This window comes from Podarcis pityusensis (assembly GCF_964106645.2).
Source record: "Podarcis pityusensis genome assembly, chromosome: 6".
NCBI lineage: Eukaryota > Metazoa > Chordata > Lepidosauria > Squamata > Lacertidae > Podarcis > Podarcis pityusensis.
This window is the reverse complement of record NC_138030.1, coordinates 68,521,982-68,536,639: the sequence shown is the minus strand read 5'-3', so window position 1 is coordinate 68,536,639 and position 14,658 is coordinate 68,521,982. Positions and strand designations below refer to the sequence as shown.

At 40.1% G+C, this 14,658-nt stretch overlaps 1 protein-coding gene and 1 long non-coding RNA gene across 23 annotated transcripts in view; one reads left to right on the top strand and one right to left on the bottom strand.

Moving 5' to 3' along the window:
• LOC308478781 overlaps positions 1–14,658 on the top strand; it is a 33,558-nt gene that overhangs the window by 16,080 nt on the left and 2,820 nt on the right. Inside the window, exon 2 of the long non-coding RNA XR_013987260.1 lies at positions 4,799–4,824. This is a non-coding gene — a long non-coding RNA (uncharacterized lncRNA). The remainder of the gene's footprint in view (positions 1–4,798; positions 4,825–14,658) is intronic.
• The window catches only part of ADGRL2 (adhesion G protein-coupled receptor L2), a 242,637-nt gene continuing 235,330 nt past the window's right edge, over positions 7,352–14,658 (bottom strand). For 8 of the 22 annotated variants that reach the window (XM_081008513.1, XM_081008509.1, XM_081008498.1 and 5 more), the window contains 3 exons: positions 12,444–12,572; positions 11,406–11,423; positions 7,352–8,802 (listed from right to left, as the gene is read on the bottom strand). In XM_081008513.1, the coding sequence (XP_080864639.1) occupies positions 8,048–8,802; positions 11,406–11,423; positions 12,444–12,572 (902 nt within the window). In that variant the 3' untranslated portion in view covers positions 7,352–8,047. Of the gene's footprint in view, positions 8,803–9,548; positions 9,602–11,371; positions 11,424–12,127; positions 12,210–12,443; positions 12,573–14,658 lie in introns of those variants that run through there. The other 14 variants (XM_081008506.1, XM_081008512.1, XM_081008507.1 and 11 more) reach the window with 7 other exon arrangements.

The window sequence follows — 14,658 nt, the reverse complement described above, 5'->3', positions numbered from 1 at the left end:
AAAATATTCCCTAATTAGGGGATGGGACTTTGTATAGCATATTAGCATTTCTAGTAACTACAGTGGAACCTCAGAAGCCGAACGCCTTTGAACTCGAATGTTTTATCTCCTGAACGATCGAAAACTGGAAGTGATTGCTCCAGCTTTTGAATGATTTTCGGAAGCCGAACATCCAACGTGGCTTCTGATTGGCTGCAGGATGCTCCAGCAGCCAATTGGAAGCTGTGCCTTGGTTTTTGAACTGTTCCGGGAGTCGAACGGACTCCCGAAATGGATTAAACTGTCAAAAACCAAGGTATGACTGTAATAGAAGCAGAATGAATTATGTATAGAAGAAAGTATGCAACTCAAGATATGAGAAATAAGAGGCTTGCTAGATCACACCAACAGGGTTTTGTTCCCACAATGGCTGAGCAGTTGCTAATGAGAAGCTGACAAGGACAGAACACCTTAGCACTCGGCTGCATATTCTCCCTAGTAACTAGTACTCGGAGTAATAGTACCCACCAACAAAGGTACTGGAGGCTATATCCATTGTGACTATAAAACCACCTTATCCTCCATTAATTCTGGGCTAAAAAGGCCCAAATATTATAACTCTTTCCCCCCAGACACTTGTTCAGTTTGGCGGCCCCTTTCTGCATCTTTTCCAGTTCCACAGTATCTCTTCTGAGATGCAGCCACCGGAACTTCACGCGGTTTGTATAAATGCGCTTATGAATGAATTGTTGTTGTATCTGGGGGGTACCCTGGTGCCACCTGTACATTGATTGCAAGTGTGAATAGCATAGGCAGAAGGCAGCCTCTTAGAGAACTATTTTTAAATGCTTGTGCAAGCACACACAGGTAAACACAGCTAAGGTTGGTTCTGTTTCATTGCTTCCAACTCCTGTCAGTGACGCATAGAATCGCAGCCTGTTTTATGGTCCTCGGAGTCAGTAGCCTTGAGGAACAAAGTTTGTGTGAGGGGGGAATAGGTGTTCTTTTGTCTCAGAACATCGAAAAAGCCTTACTAAGGAAAATGAGGCATGGCGCATTGCTAAGGGAAATAGGGGTGAGAGGGGCAATTAGAACACTCCTCACCAATGGTAGAATTCATGTCATACATCGAAAGCACCATGATACCACTTGAAACCAGCAGAGATTGGATTGCCACTTTTCAAGGATGCTGTAGTAGTGGCATTGCTGCATCAGCAGGGTCTAGAGTCCTCTGACATTCCTTCCAGTGCTATGGGCCCTTAAGCACTGTACATTTAAAGCAGCAGCATACCACTTTAAATAGGAATGGCTTCCCCCAAATAATTACTTCTCAAAATTGTTAAGGGTGCTATGAGTTTCTAAAAGACCCCCGTTCCCCTCTCAGAACTCGCAGTTCCCAAAGTGATTTAACCATCAATGCCCCTTCCCAGAGAACTCTGGGAATTGTAGCTCTGCGGTGGGAATAGGAGTTTTCTAAGACTTACCAGCATCCTTAACAAACTACAGCTCCCCAAATCGTTTGGAGAAATCATGGCTGTTTCTTTAGATATATGGTGCGAATGTGGTTAATCTCAGTCTGCACTCATGCCTGTCTTTTTGCTTACAGCCAGCCCAAGGGGTGCCCCTTCCACCTCCCCAGTCTGAGTTTTGTCCTTGTAGGGGGAAGCAGATGGGGTTAAATTAGTTGGTTCCCCCGTTATGGGCTTCTGGCTTTGCTGATCATTGGCTCTGGGCTTTGCCTGTTGGCCTCCCTGCCTTCCAACCTACCAGTCCCAATGGGGACAAACCACCATCACTGCTTGTGTTGTTTGGGGTGCCCATGCTGCTGCCTACCATTCTCACAGCATTTACTAGAATGGCTCAGAAATATGCTTCTGCCTCCTTGGCAACTGCTTTCTCCAGTTTGCATCAGGGTGTAAAAGTGCAATAATCTTCCGCCAAGTCGAGGTTATAAACAGATGTTACCTCCACTGTGCAGGTGGGGAATGAAGTGTTCGACTCCATTAAGAAAGCTTACAGCTAGGACTGTCTACAGAATTCCTGCAAGACGTGCCTTGTAAAGTTTCATTCAAAAATCGCTAATGACCGATTGCCACACAAGGTGCAGGCTTTTAACACTATGAAAATAGAAATGGATGAAGAATGCTATTCCAAATAAATGGCAAGCAATCTTGCATAGCACACTGAAAGCAATCTGTGTGTCACTAATGTAGCCACTAAAGCCGCATTAAAAGGCAATTTTTTAAGCAAACAAAGACATCTTTCTCAGGGTTTCCATGAGGTCAAGGTCAGATCTTTCTGTTTCTCCAAAGCAGGTAGAATTATGCCTGTAGTAAAACGAATACTTTTGCACAGCGGGCTTTTGAACAGGCTATTTCGCTCGATGGTAGACAGAAAAATACCTGGTTCAATAGCTGGAGTTCCCAGTTTAAGGACCAGGTAGTGAGTGAGAGAGGCAAACCATACCTGCAGCCCTAGTAAAGCCTTTCCCAAGCTGGTGCCCTCCTGATCTATCTGATAACGCCCATCATTCCTGATCACTGACCATGCAGGGGTGGATGGGGGTTGGGAATCCAGGAAATCTGGAGGACACAAAGTTGGAGAAGGCCGCCCTAGACAGCTGCTGCCAGTCAAGAGTAGATAATAACAAGTTAGATGAAGAAATATTCTGTCCTGGTCTATGGCAGCTCCTCTGTTCTTGCCTGTTTATTAAAATATTACTGTGCCATCTTTTAGGAGTAAACTTCCTTACGGTGTCTTCCAATTAAAGACCTGAATATAATCACAGGTAAAATAACAAAACCAGCAGCTAATGAGATGAGCAGCCAATCCAGAGTTACTGCAGTTTAACAGAAACCAATAGCAGCAGAAACCCAATCAACAAAAACCTCCTTCAGGCAATTAAGCCAAGGAGAAAAAGTAGATGTTCAGACTCTTTCAATATTAGCCCATTGTTCCATAGGGATAGTGGCCTGTCCATAATGGTTGTTAGGGTCAGTGTTTGAAAAGAAGCAGAGACGTAATAGAGTCAAAAGGGATGTTGGCATACTTTGGCATGAATAAAATACCTTTAAAAATAAAACATTTGGAAGTTCTATGACACACTATAGCATAAAAGTACCTTACAATTCATAGCTCATTTAATGTTACACAGACTTGAGGTAGGGAAAGGTGAAGTGCCACACAATATTTTGTCTTTGTAATGCAAAGCCTTCTATATCCATGGCCAGCCTGCACTGAAGAGAAAGGGCCCATTACTGGCTTGGCAAAGCCTGGGCGGTGGAAATTACTGGGGGAGCACTGAGTTGCATTTGTCGGCCGCCTTGTGTGGTTGCAAGCAAGAGGCGGAAACAAAGCCTGTGAAATACTGTTCCCCAACCAAGCAATGGCAGGGTGAGGCAGGCAAGGAGCTCAGAGGACACAAGCTGTAGTCACATGGAAGTTTATTCCATTTTCACAAAACTGTTAGTTTTCATGTTGTATTTGAGCCTTCACACACAGTGAAAGTCTTTTTGTGAACTATTGTGGAATATATCACACTCATTTTCATACTATTTGCAAACACTCCCCTCCCCTCCCCCCCCCCCGCCCCCGGAAGCAAGTAACATGGAAGTGACCACATCATCTGAAAGCTCAAATATAATGTGGAACTTAAGTTAGGGAAAAGTTATGAAAAGGAAATAAACGGCCATGTGACTCCAGCTACAGTGTGGTTTATTTCCACCCTTACGATTCTTGAGATGACAACCAGTTATAGTCTTCCTGCCTCCATGCTGCATTTATTGTTTGTTTTTATGCAATGTTGCTACATAACTTAGTTTTCCTTGTCTTCCCACTAAGTTAAATGATCCTGGTTAAGATTCCCCCAATTCGAGATATGCTGTGGCTATTAAGAGTTTTGCCTTCAGAATAAGGTTCCATTCCATGGATGATTTTTTCTTTTCTTTAAAAGGTGACAAATACATTTCATAGATTACAAACAAGATCTCGAACTAATGTCAAAGTCATTAGCAAGGAGTAGCCGGATGTCCTCGTCCTTAAACTACAATGATTCCTTGTGGATGCATACTCCCTCTTTGTTGCAGCGCTCTTGTAATCGTTGAATGCCAGGTTTTTAAAAACCACATATCTACACACCAAGCAAAGCAATGTATCATTCCCTTTCCATTTTCTGAATTTTACTTGAGCGTTTTGTTTAGTTCCGAATTTCCTTGTACCGCCAGAGCACTCATCCCAGCCCCATGGCAATAAATAAATTCTGCAAAAACTGTAGCAGAGCTATTTTCTCGCACTATTTATCCATGGTGGTTTGTGTAATTAAAAAACAACAACAATAAGAATGTAGAGGCCCCGAGTATTTTAAGCAGATCAGATTAACTGCAGATTTCTTTATAACAAAGGTGGCAAAAAGAAACTATTCAGTTGGTTAGCATCCTAAACAATCAATGAGTAATAGAGCATTAAATAAGTGATCACCAAATGAACACAACTCTTATGAATTAAATATGCCTGTAAATTCTGTTTGGTCTTACCTGTTTCCATCTGTCTTTTCCACTCTTCCTTTTCTGTTCTTTTTTGTTCATCTAGCTTCTAGCACGGATGTTTAACTTAATCTTGTTTAGCATCATATATATTGATAATTTCTCTACATAATTAATAGCAATTGTCGTAATAAGAAACAGCTAACAAAAGAATTGTGTAATTCTCAAGCCTTTATCTGCTTACTTCCTTTACATAGTTCTTTCGTTGTCAGTTGGTATTGACTGCTACAGCAAGCGGTGAAGATTCCAATGAATGGTCTTTTTTCTCTCTTTTGTAGGCTCATGGAAACCAGTTGTATATGATGTAAGTACACTTTATTTATTAGCTGGACTTTGTTGTTAGCCCCAAAGAGCTCAGGGCACCTTGCAACACATGACTTATGTGAATTCATTCTGGGCAGTTCACAGGACCAGATCTGCTAACTGCATCATGTGCCTCTAACATTCTGCGCTAACGCTCAAGCAATGTGCTTCCAATTGCATTCCCCACATACCACAATATGGCAAAACTTAATAACCATAGGTTGCATCTACAGAAAGACTTTATCATAACGAAGAAAGACTTGGACAACAGGTTGTCCTCCCAACAAAGATGTTCATCTAAGATGCCTTGGATATTAATGATTCCCAGGCCCTTAAGCACAGATGACAGCTGTGTCGTAATTCTAGCTTATGACCTATATGGTTTCCAGGGGTCAGCAAACTTTTTCAGCAGGGGGCCGGTCCACTGTCCCTCAGACCTCGTGGGGGGCCGGACTATATTTTGAAAAAAATAATAATGAATGAATTCCTGTGTCCCACAAATAACCCAGAGATACATTTTAAATAAAAGGACACATTCTGCTCATGTAAAAACACGCTGATTCCCGGACTGTCCTCGGGCCGGATTTAGAAGGCGATTGGGCTGGATCTGGCCCCCGGGCATTAGTTTGCCTACCCATGGTTTACCCATATAGCCACTAGGTACTTTGGCTATGAAGTGCACATGGAGGTAAAGATCAAGGAGGGTGCTACTGATTTCCTTGCAAAAAAATTAAGGCCCAGTGAGCTTAGGAAATCATTCTGATCTGAAGCAATCATGGGGGAACCCCTAACTTATGATAAAACTCAATGTGCATTTGCTGGTCCTTCCTTAGGCATGCATAGCAGCTATAAATCACAAAAGCTTTCTTTTGATGAAATCCCATTAATCAATATGTAAAGGCCATTGGGAAGTTGAGGAACGCAAGACAATGGCGCTTCTGCAGAACTTCTCGGTGGATTGTACCAAATAGCTGTAATTAAGGAAAATGCTGGCAGGGTGTGGCAAAATGAATATATAAAAGTACCTGTGTGAATTTGATTTTTCTAACCGTCAGGGTTGCAACAACAAAAGTGGTGAGCAGGGAGGGAAGATTGCAACAATTTAGCAAAAAATCAGTATAATACTTAAATCCAAGCTTTTGCAAATGAAAACCCGGAATCTCAAGTAATCTATGGGCAATTTAGTGAAAAGGAATGAACAGACAGTTCCAAAGTAGTGCATCTGAAACTAAATCCCGCTTCATGCTATAAAGCTTTGGGCAAAGTATCAGCTTCCTGCCTCGATTTCCCCATCTGCTAATAGTAGTAATAACAGAAACGCTAATTTGCATAGCACAAAAGACTGCTGTGATTTACCATATTTTGCAAGGCCCTGAATATTTACGGCACTCCTATAAATGCTGCGATATTAGTATTTTTTCTCTCCCTGCGACAAGAGCTTATCTTTATCACTAATTATAGCCATATAATTACAGTTGCCTGAAATATTACTGCAGAGTTTGCATCCTTTTTTATTTTTAATAAATCATATTCCTATTTGAATTTTAAAAAAATCTGTTATGTAAATGGAGGAGGCTGCCGAACACTTTTGTAACAGAGCTCATGTTTCTGATCTTGATCATATGTGACTATGACTAGAATATCAAGTAGCAGCAATGACCTCTATTCAATAGAGATATATAGGCAGCTCCTACACCAGACCTCTCCATATAAATTGAGAACTGTAAGGGAGTGATGCTAAGCTGAATTTAGCCAGCTCACACGGTGAATAATCGAGCTTATGACTCATATGTAAGAAAGAGCGTTTTACCTATTTGGAAAAAAAATTCACATTTATTTACTGTCAAACAGGTGTTAAACTTTACATTGGATATTAGTGATGGGCTCATTATTAACAGGTTTACACAAAGGGATTGAAAAAACAAAAAAACCCTGAAACAATGTACATTTAATTAGATCTTTTATCATAAAATAAATTAATTACTAAATATAGGCAGGAGGAATATGGAAGAGTATTTATGTTTTCTCTTAGCTTAAAAAGGTCAGGCACCTTTAATTCATTAGTTTGTTTGAGATTCACTAGTATGTCTGTCCCTTTGGCCACTTCCCTTCCTTTCAGCCTTCCTCAAAGTTAAAAGAATGAAAAGGGAAGTGATTTATAACTGGATATAGATTTTTCTTTTTTTAAAAAACACAACAACAACCCAAATTTCATAGTGTGCAAGGCATGAAATTAATTGGCGTCTAAAAGAATTCTGCCCGGAAAAAAATATATGTTCTTTTGGCAATAAGAAATTTAAAACATAAGAAGAAATACTAACGTCAAAGCAGAGCACTGTTTACAGTGAAAAAGAAGTGAAAATGGATAGAACTTTCTTAACATATTACGCTACTATGAACCAAGTGTAAAAGGGGGACGGGGGGACGGACAGCTTGTAGCATATGTGCAACCAAGAGCGTTTTCACAATATTTTCTTCAAACTCTTTAAAATTATTTTAATGACAATTATATTTCTGTTTGGACACAAATGTATTTATTTATTTATTTATTTAACCCTAGCAATAGAACAAAATATAATTTCTTTAGCCATTTTTTTTTCATGAGAACAGTTCATTGTACAGTTGAGGAAATATATGAAATAAGGCCTGTGGCTTGATTGCTAGTGGTTAGACAGGTTTTCAATCTTTACCTTTATGGAAAAGATTTGCAGTGAACCGCAAACTGATGCAGAATCTCTCTCCTGCTTTTTGCAAGTCTTGTCAGGAATAGTAAGGTACAGTAAATTTGTCCCACAGGATTTTAGCGCCTACGTCTTGTATATAATACAATGCAGGCCTACAAAAAATGATGCAGCCATATTTACAAATTTAGTTCACAAACTGCTGCAGTAAAATGGCTGGAACGTTGTGTGTGTGTGTGTGTGTGTGTGTGTGTGTTTCACAATCTCTTTTACGTCAGCAGCAAGATATCTTAAAATACCTTGATGGTATCTCTTTTTTTTCTGTTTGTAACAAATAATTCTTTTAGTATACTCTGTGTATATACAAAGCTTTGTTTTATAAAAATTCACAGAACTGCAAGGTCCAGTCGTCTCCTTTACACGGGAGAAACCACAGGGACAACAGAAATTGTCGCTTCGAGCAGATATGAGGGAGCCTGCATGGGGCCAATTAAGTCTGTTTAATACTTGCAATGTGGCCTTCAGTATTCCTTTGCTACACTATTAAAGGCTTGTCACTAGTTGCATTTGTCCTTCCCTAACGTCCCCTTCCGGAATACATCCTTCCTTGTTAATGGGAATTATATAGCCGTCACTATTGCCCCTGCTGATTTGATAGTACATCTGAAGCTGATGGCCAGCTCCAAGGTTTGGCATGCTCTTGTAGTAAATGTCCTCATTCTCGCTCCTCCTGGAGGGAGAGAGGTCTTCCTCGATGTCGGGACTGCTCTCCGGGTAAGGAGAGTCTCTGAGGTTGGGCATGCTTGTGTACAGAGAGTCTCTGTTGGGGGACTGGAGGTGGTCTTCAACTTCGGCCGTCAGCTGGGACACGTAGCTGTCTGTTCCTTCCGTCTTCACTTTCTTCTGTGGCTGGTACAGAAGGGAGTGAGTCCGTTGGGGAATCAGAGGCGCCTCAAGTTCCTTTTGGTGCAGCTCCAGGCCGGCGTTATCACTGTGCATCAGAGACGAAGCATCTGCTACAATGGCGTCGTCTTCGCTACTGCTCCCACCGATCACAGCTTTGATTGGCAATGTGCGCTCCAGGTTGTGGTTCTTGCTGCTGCCCCGCAGGTTGTTGTGTACTAATTCCGAAATGATCATTTTCTCAAAGGCGGTGTCATTCAGGCTTAGCCCACAGTCTACAACTTGCACGCTGTCGTTGTAGTCTCCGTTGCGTAAAGAGTAGCTGTTGTTGAAATTACCATTTAGCGGTAGAGTATCCATGGCACTTGTATCCCTGGCATTGTTCAGTGAATGTCCTGAAACAGAAAAGGGACATCTTCGGGTTATTGCCGACACCAGAGCCCAACGTTCTTATTCTATAAAGGTCTTTAATGTGGTTCAGGACAAAGTTGTACTTGAAAGTAAGACTCGAGGAACGTGAGGGGGACGGGACTTCCCCAAAAGTGTAAGGAGTTACGCACCTTATAGAAGAGAGAGAGAATTTTACAGAGTAATACTGCTTTTCCGTGGAGCGTCAATGATACTTTGAATTTAGGAATTTGAAAACAAATGGAAAAGGTTCAAATGCAACAATTTAGCACCCAGTTGTGTAGCTCTTCCCTCAAGGAAAAGAATGGTCACTCCATGCGCTTGCATATGTAATGCAAAGCAATTTATTCATCAACGTTTATATTTTTAGTGGAACACCATGATTTGGTGGGGGGGGGAGGGGAATGAACGCAACATAATTTGTCCTAAACAACACTAAATTAAAAAAAGAAAAAAAGGAATCAGGTCACATACGAAACAGAAGGCAAATGTGTAACAATAAACCCACGTAACTGGCAAGCAACTATTTTAATATATAGCATTTCTAACATTTCCTCTTGTGTGTGTGGTTTTTATTTATTTATCTGAAGATGGAGGAAAGAAAAGAATGGAAAAAAATGGACAAGTACATAGATTTCATGTTAAGCACAGACAGCCACCTCTCACACTAACAGGGATTGAGGCCCACAAGCACCATCCAACAACACGGAAGACAGCAGGTGGAATGACTCACTTTGGACAACTCACATCATGTCTGTCTGCTCAGGCTATCTGGCCTAAGAGTAGCTGATATATAAAAGAAAGTAAAATGATTTATTGTAACATGATGAAGAATTACTGAGCTTCTCAGCAACTTAGTCAGAGCAAGGGTTCAGCAAATTAGATTACTAGCAATAACAGCTCTCTTTTTTTCCCTAATATGATTTTTGTTTTGTTCATTTTTAATTTTTGGTTGCGTTTTAATATTCTCTCCGCCAGCAACGGTGGCAGGCTTTAGGAGGTCAAAGTTCGCCTGCAGCTTGCATCAGTCACAGTGACAGCACTGAATGAACCAGCATAGTCTGTTAAAGAGTTAGGCCCACAGACATTATGGGCGTATGGAAGTCAAAAGCAGAGATGTCAAGGGTTTCTCTAAGCATGGGTCACAGAAATTAACCAAAGAAGAGATATTAGCTGTGGAATGGGAGGAGATTATCAGCCAGGGCCGATATCTTTCAACTGCTGGAGAAATGGAGAAATTGGATACATCTGCAGGAAAGATGAAAAGAAGTTTTGGAAAGAAGGGGGGGGGGCGACTGGAATTTTATGGTGACATGCTCTTTTTCTATACAAAGAAATTCCATTTTTTCTGGAGACACAAAAGACATGTAAACTAAGACATCACAGTGCTTCCCAGGCAAAGAAGAAAAAGAAAGCTATGAAAGAAACTGAATGGCATGTATCATGGATAAAGTTAGATGGTTTGTTAGTGAACTTTTAGAAGAATCGCTTTTAGAATTCTAGAGCAATGTTTGGAGGGGGGGGGAAATTAAGAAAGAATGAAATACTGTTGTTGGAATGGATCTGACCACTGTGAGGCTGCTGCATCACATGCAAGGCTTGGAGTTTTTTACAGAGAAATAAAAGATTGTGTGTGCCTCTAAGAACGTTTCCTGTTTTACTTTCAGACTGCACTTAAAGCTGCAGCTTAAGCAAGAAAATTCAAGTTGCTTCTATAAAGATAGAAAGATTGGGTTGATGCCCAAAAGTGACTTTTCTTTGGTCAAAGAATAGTTGTTGTTTTTTTAAGTGGAATAACTGCAGCTAATCTTGTATTGTGTTGTTCTAGCCATCCATGCGTACTGAATTAGTTAAAAGGATAGCAATTCTTTGAAAGCCTCTCTAGGCTTTGATTAAACAACTTTTGTAGCTGGGTATTTTCATATATGTTCCCAGTTCTTTCTTGCAAAAGCTTTATCCATATGAAACATATGGCATTTATAAGAGAGAGGCAACACTTGGACCACATGCCGGCATTAATTTCCCCTCTGAAGGCATTCTCTCTCTCTCTTTTTAATAATCTAATACTTTATCCTCTATTAAAGAGATATTGAAGCATATTTAATAATCCAAAATGAATTTTCTATGATATACTGCAGAGTTAAGCACACTTGAATGTACTTCAACCAGTTTCAAAGAGGCAAGTTTAGTTGCCCGTGATCAGGTAATTCACTTGAAGTCTTTCATAGCCTGTAGCAAGATTACTGTGGGAATGTGGAAATGTTAAGTCAATTATTAAGCATTTCTGCTCAACTGTGCTCTGGTTTTAAGCAGCAAATTATTTCAGCATTGGATATCATAAGTTACCAATAGGGCTTGCTACAGACCTCTTGTGATTAGATTTTTGATATTTGATTTTTTTTTTAGATTGTTCTCCGAAAAGCAGTACACATGTACTGTTTGAGCGTGGAAATATTTCATTTTTCAAATTGTGAACCACTTGCCCGCTGAGTCTACTTCATGACCGCTAGTTATATTTTAATTGTGCCCATTAAAAATCATGCTGAAAAAATTTACATTTGATAGGCAAAGTTAAGTTTTACTCCCATACTTGTCTCTCTGTAGGTTGCTAGAGGAAAGCATAAGGAAAGTAAGAAAACACGAGAATGAACATAGAAACTGCAGTTCAGTTTTAAAGAATAAGGAACTTTGACATGTAACAACAGCTTTTTATATATATATATATATATAACAAAGTATAAAATTCTTAACACAGAATTTCAATTACATTCGAGGCTAGTATATTTGATGGCTTATTCCACTAATAATTAATAAAGATGCATTAATTTTTGAACTGGCTCAGAAGTTAAGAAAAGCAGTTGGATAGTATAGTATAACAAAGGTAGGGTTAGTAATAAAGCCTTGACATCCTGATGCTACCATGGCTGCCCGCAGCGCTGAATTAATGTACTGGCAACTAAATAATGCATCAGAGCAGTGTCGAGTTAGGAGACAGTTGCTCATAGCAGAGCAGGAGGTACGCCCCATCCTAAGCACATAGTTGCTGGTGCAGCAAATACGTCTTAGGATCAGACTGTGCATCCCACATAAACGATGTTCTTCTAATTCTAGCCAAAGGGGGAATGGGGAGTTCCTATAAAGCTGCACTATACTATAGTTTGCCTCTAAATATGACTCCGGATCCAGTTTCCCACACCAGGATGATCCGGGTGTCAATATGCCTCTTTGTGTGTTTAATTGTCTGATCGACTCCGTAAGCAGATTGTTTCTCAGCAAGCTTCAGATTAATTTTATATTGCATAGACATGATACCTCTAAGTGATATATATCTTGAAGATGGGCTCTCGGACCATGGAGTGTCAGTCCTGTAATAGTATATTAAGATTTATGCCACCTGTGTTAAAAACATGGGAGGATTATTGGCAAATACTATTATGGCAAAGGCATTATCACTATAATATAGTGCAGTTTTACAAGCCTGGCGTTATCAGCAGTACTTCTCGACGGAGAGAGAGAAATATATGGACGGCAATTCTAGGTCTCCGGCCAAATTAACCGACGGAGGCTCTGAGCAAAATACCAACAAGAAACAAAAGCAAAAGCAACATATCCCAAAGTGTGGGCACACCTGGTGAGTTAAACACAGGAGCTGAAGGGGCATTACATACAACGGTTTCAGCGAGCAATGTGTTATAAGGATTGTTAGTGCCGTGTGGTCGAAGAAGAGGGTTTGTTAGTAGGTAATTGCCAGTCATTCCTAAAGCAAAGAAACAGAAAGAGAGACATCAGCTCCTTAATTTGATTCTGACAGTTCCAATAAAGTATATATTTTTTTTTACAAAAATGTCATCATGAGTCGTGTATATCTTGTCAAATTTGATTCAGCCGAACATTTCTGAATGTATTTGAACTACTAATTTGAAGGACGAGAGGGAAAATGTAGTTAGATTTCAGTAATTCACAGGTGCTGGCCAAATCCCCAAAGTAAACACCTGCTAAGAATGACATTTGCTAATTTATACAAAATCACTGTTAAAACAAGAATAGCAATTAAACGCAAAGACCAATGTTCTATTTCAAGATGTTACAGCTTAATGTCTCTAACCTTAAGCATGGGTAATAGGTGCCGTAATAGAGAAATCAAAATTGTGTTAATTTAGAGCCACGCCGGTCAATCTCGGAAACCTACAGGGTTTATTACTAACTTAGCCCGGGGGGGGGGGGGAGAGAGCAAGTGAAAAACAACCTCTTCAGCCAAAGGTAAGTGATGGCAAGCTGCATGAAGCCTTTCTTGTTATATGCAAAGGAGCGCATGCTTAAGGGGAGGCATGGAGGGGGTGGGGGTTGGAGTTGAGGGCAAATCATTCATAAATTCTTAAGGGAGAAACGGATTCATGCTGCAACACTATCTGTTAGGATTTTTAAGTGAGTTATGTTTAAGTTATGTCTGTCCTCCCTGCAACAATAATCTTAAATGAACACACTGAAAGCTAGAGCAAACAGCTTATTTCTGCAATTTCAATCCCAATGCATCAACACTTTTTGCATATGCCCTCTAAAGAAGCAGAGAAAGTTTCTAAGCAATTTGTTAAAAACTAGGCATTTGAAAACCCTTATTGATCTTGGGTATCTTAAATTAATACAGTTGTCAGGGGAGATGGAATTATAGTGCAGTCTTTGTGGGCCCAAATGCATCATATATACACAAGCAAGGCGAAAGTGCCGTTGTGTTGAGCAGTGTGACAGTGGGTAGGAGAGGTGGATGTTGTCTGAATATATTACATGTCCAGAATGAGATAGAGAGCAGCCAAAAAATTTACATACAAAATTTAAATTGATTAGGTTCTCATTGTGGCAATAGCAGCAGATATTACATTTTAAATATTAATGCCTTTATCACTACTCAAAATATTATTACTGTAGGTAGCAAAAATCCTGCAGTTCAGGGAATTGCTTTACTGACAGATTATGTTAATCTTATTTGGTGTTTGGTTTCATTTATTTGATTTTCACATTTTTTTTAAAGATGCAATCTAAATACAAGAAAGTGCAATTCAAATAATCTTCCCCTATGCTGTACATTGCAAACTTTACACCACATGGCAATTTCAGCTAATTACCATAATTCCCCACCTCTGTCTTAATTTCTGCGCTGTGGCGGAAAGACTAACGATTCTCTAACTCTAGTGTGTTGGCTATGAGAACTCAAAGGTCATGGTCTTTATTATTATTATTAACTGAAAAATGCAGCACTGGCTACCTAGAAGTTCAGAGCACATTTTATAGGGAAAGTCCCAGTACACAAAAACTCACGGAAATTAGTGGAAGCTTCCAAATGGGACTTGCTGTTTGTGTCCAACTAGCTAGCTCAATACAGCAGACCCTAGAATTGCAAGGAAACTGGAGGAGATGCTGGCAGTACAACGAGTCAGACAATGGACGATTTTCTACTTCTTCCAACAAAAAGAAGTGCTATATGTTCTATTCACACGCCATTAAAAAATAAAATAAAATCTGGCTTGGGGCCTATGCAGATGTTGCTTGCCAGGGATAAATGTCAGCCAGCAGCTATTCTACATCTATTTCCTATTTCTTTACGGAGAAAGAAGCATCTGAGCTTGGTTGTACCATGATTTTGAACAAAAGACTTTCTGGCACCACTACCCCAACACCAATTCCTAAAGGAATGGAAACTCTCTATTGTGGCATCAGGGAGATACAGATAAGAGGTTACTTCCTCTAGGAAGGCAGAGAGGGAGGCTGTAATTGGGTTGTTTTTTTCCTTGTTAAAATCACAGTAGTCCCCTACTCTAGTAGCATTTTCAGTTTGCCAGAAAAGCTGG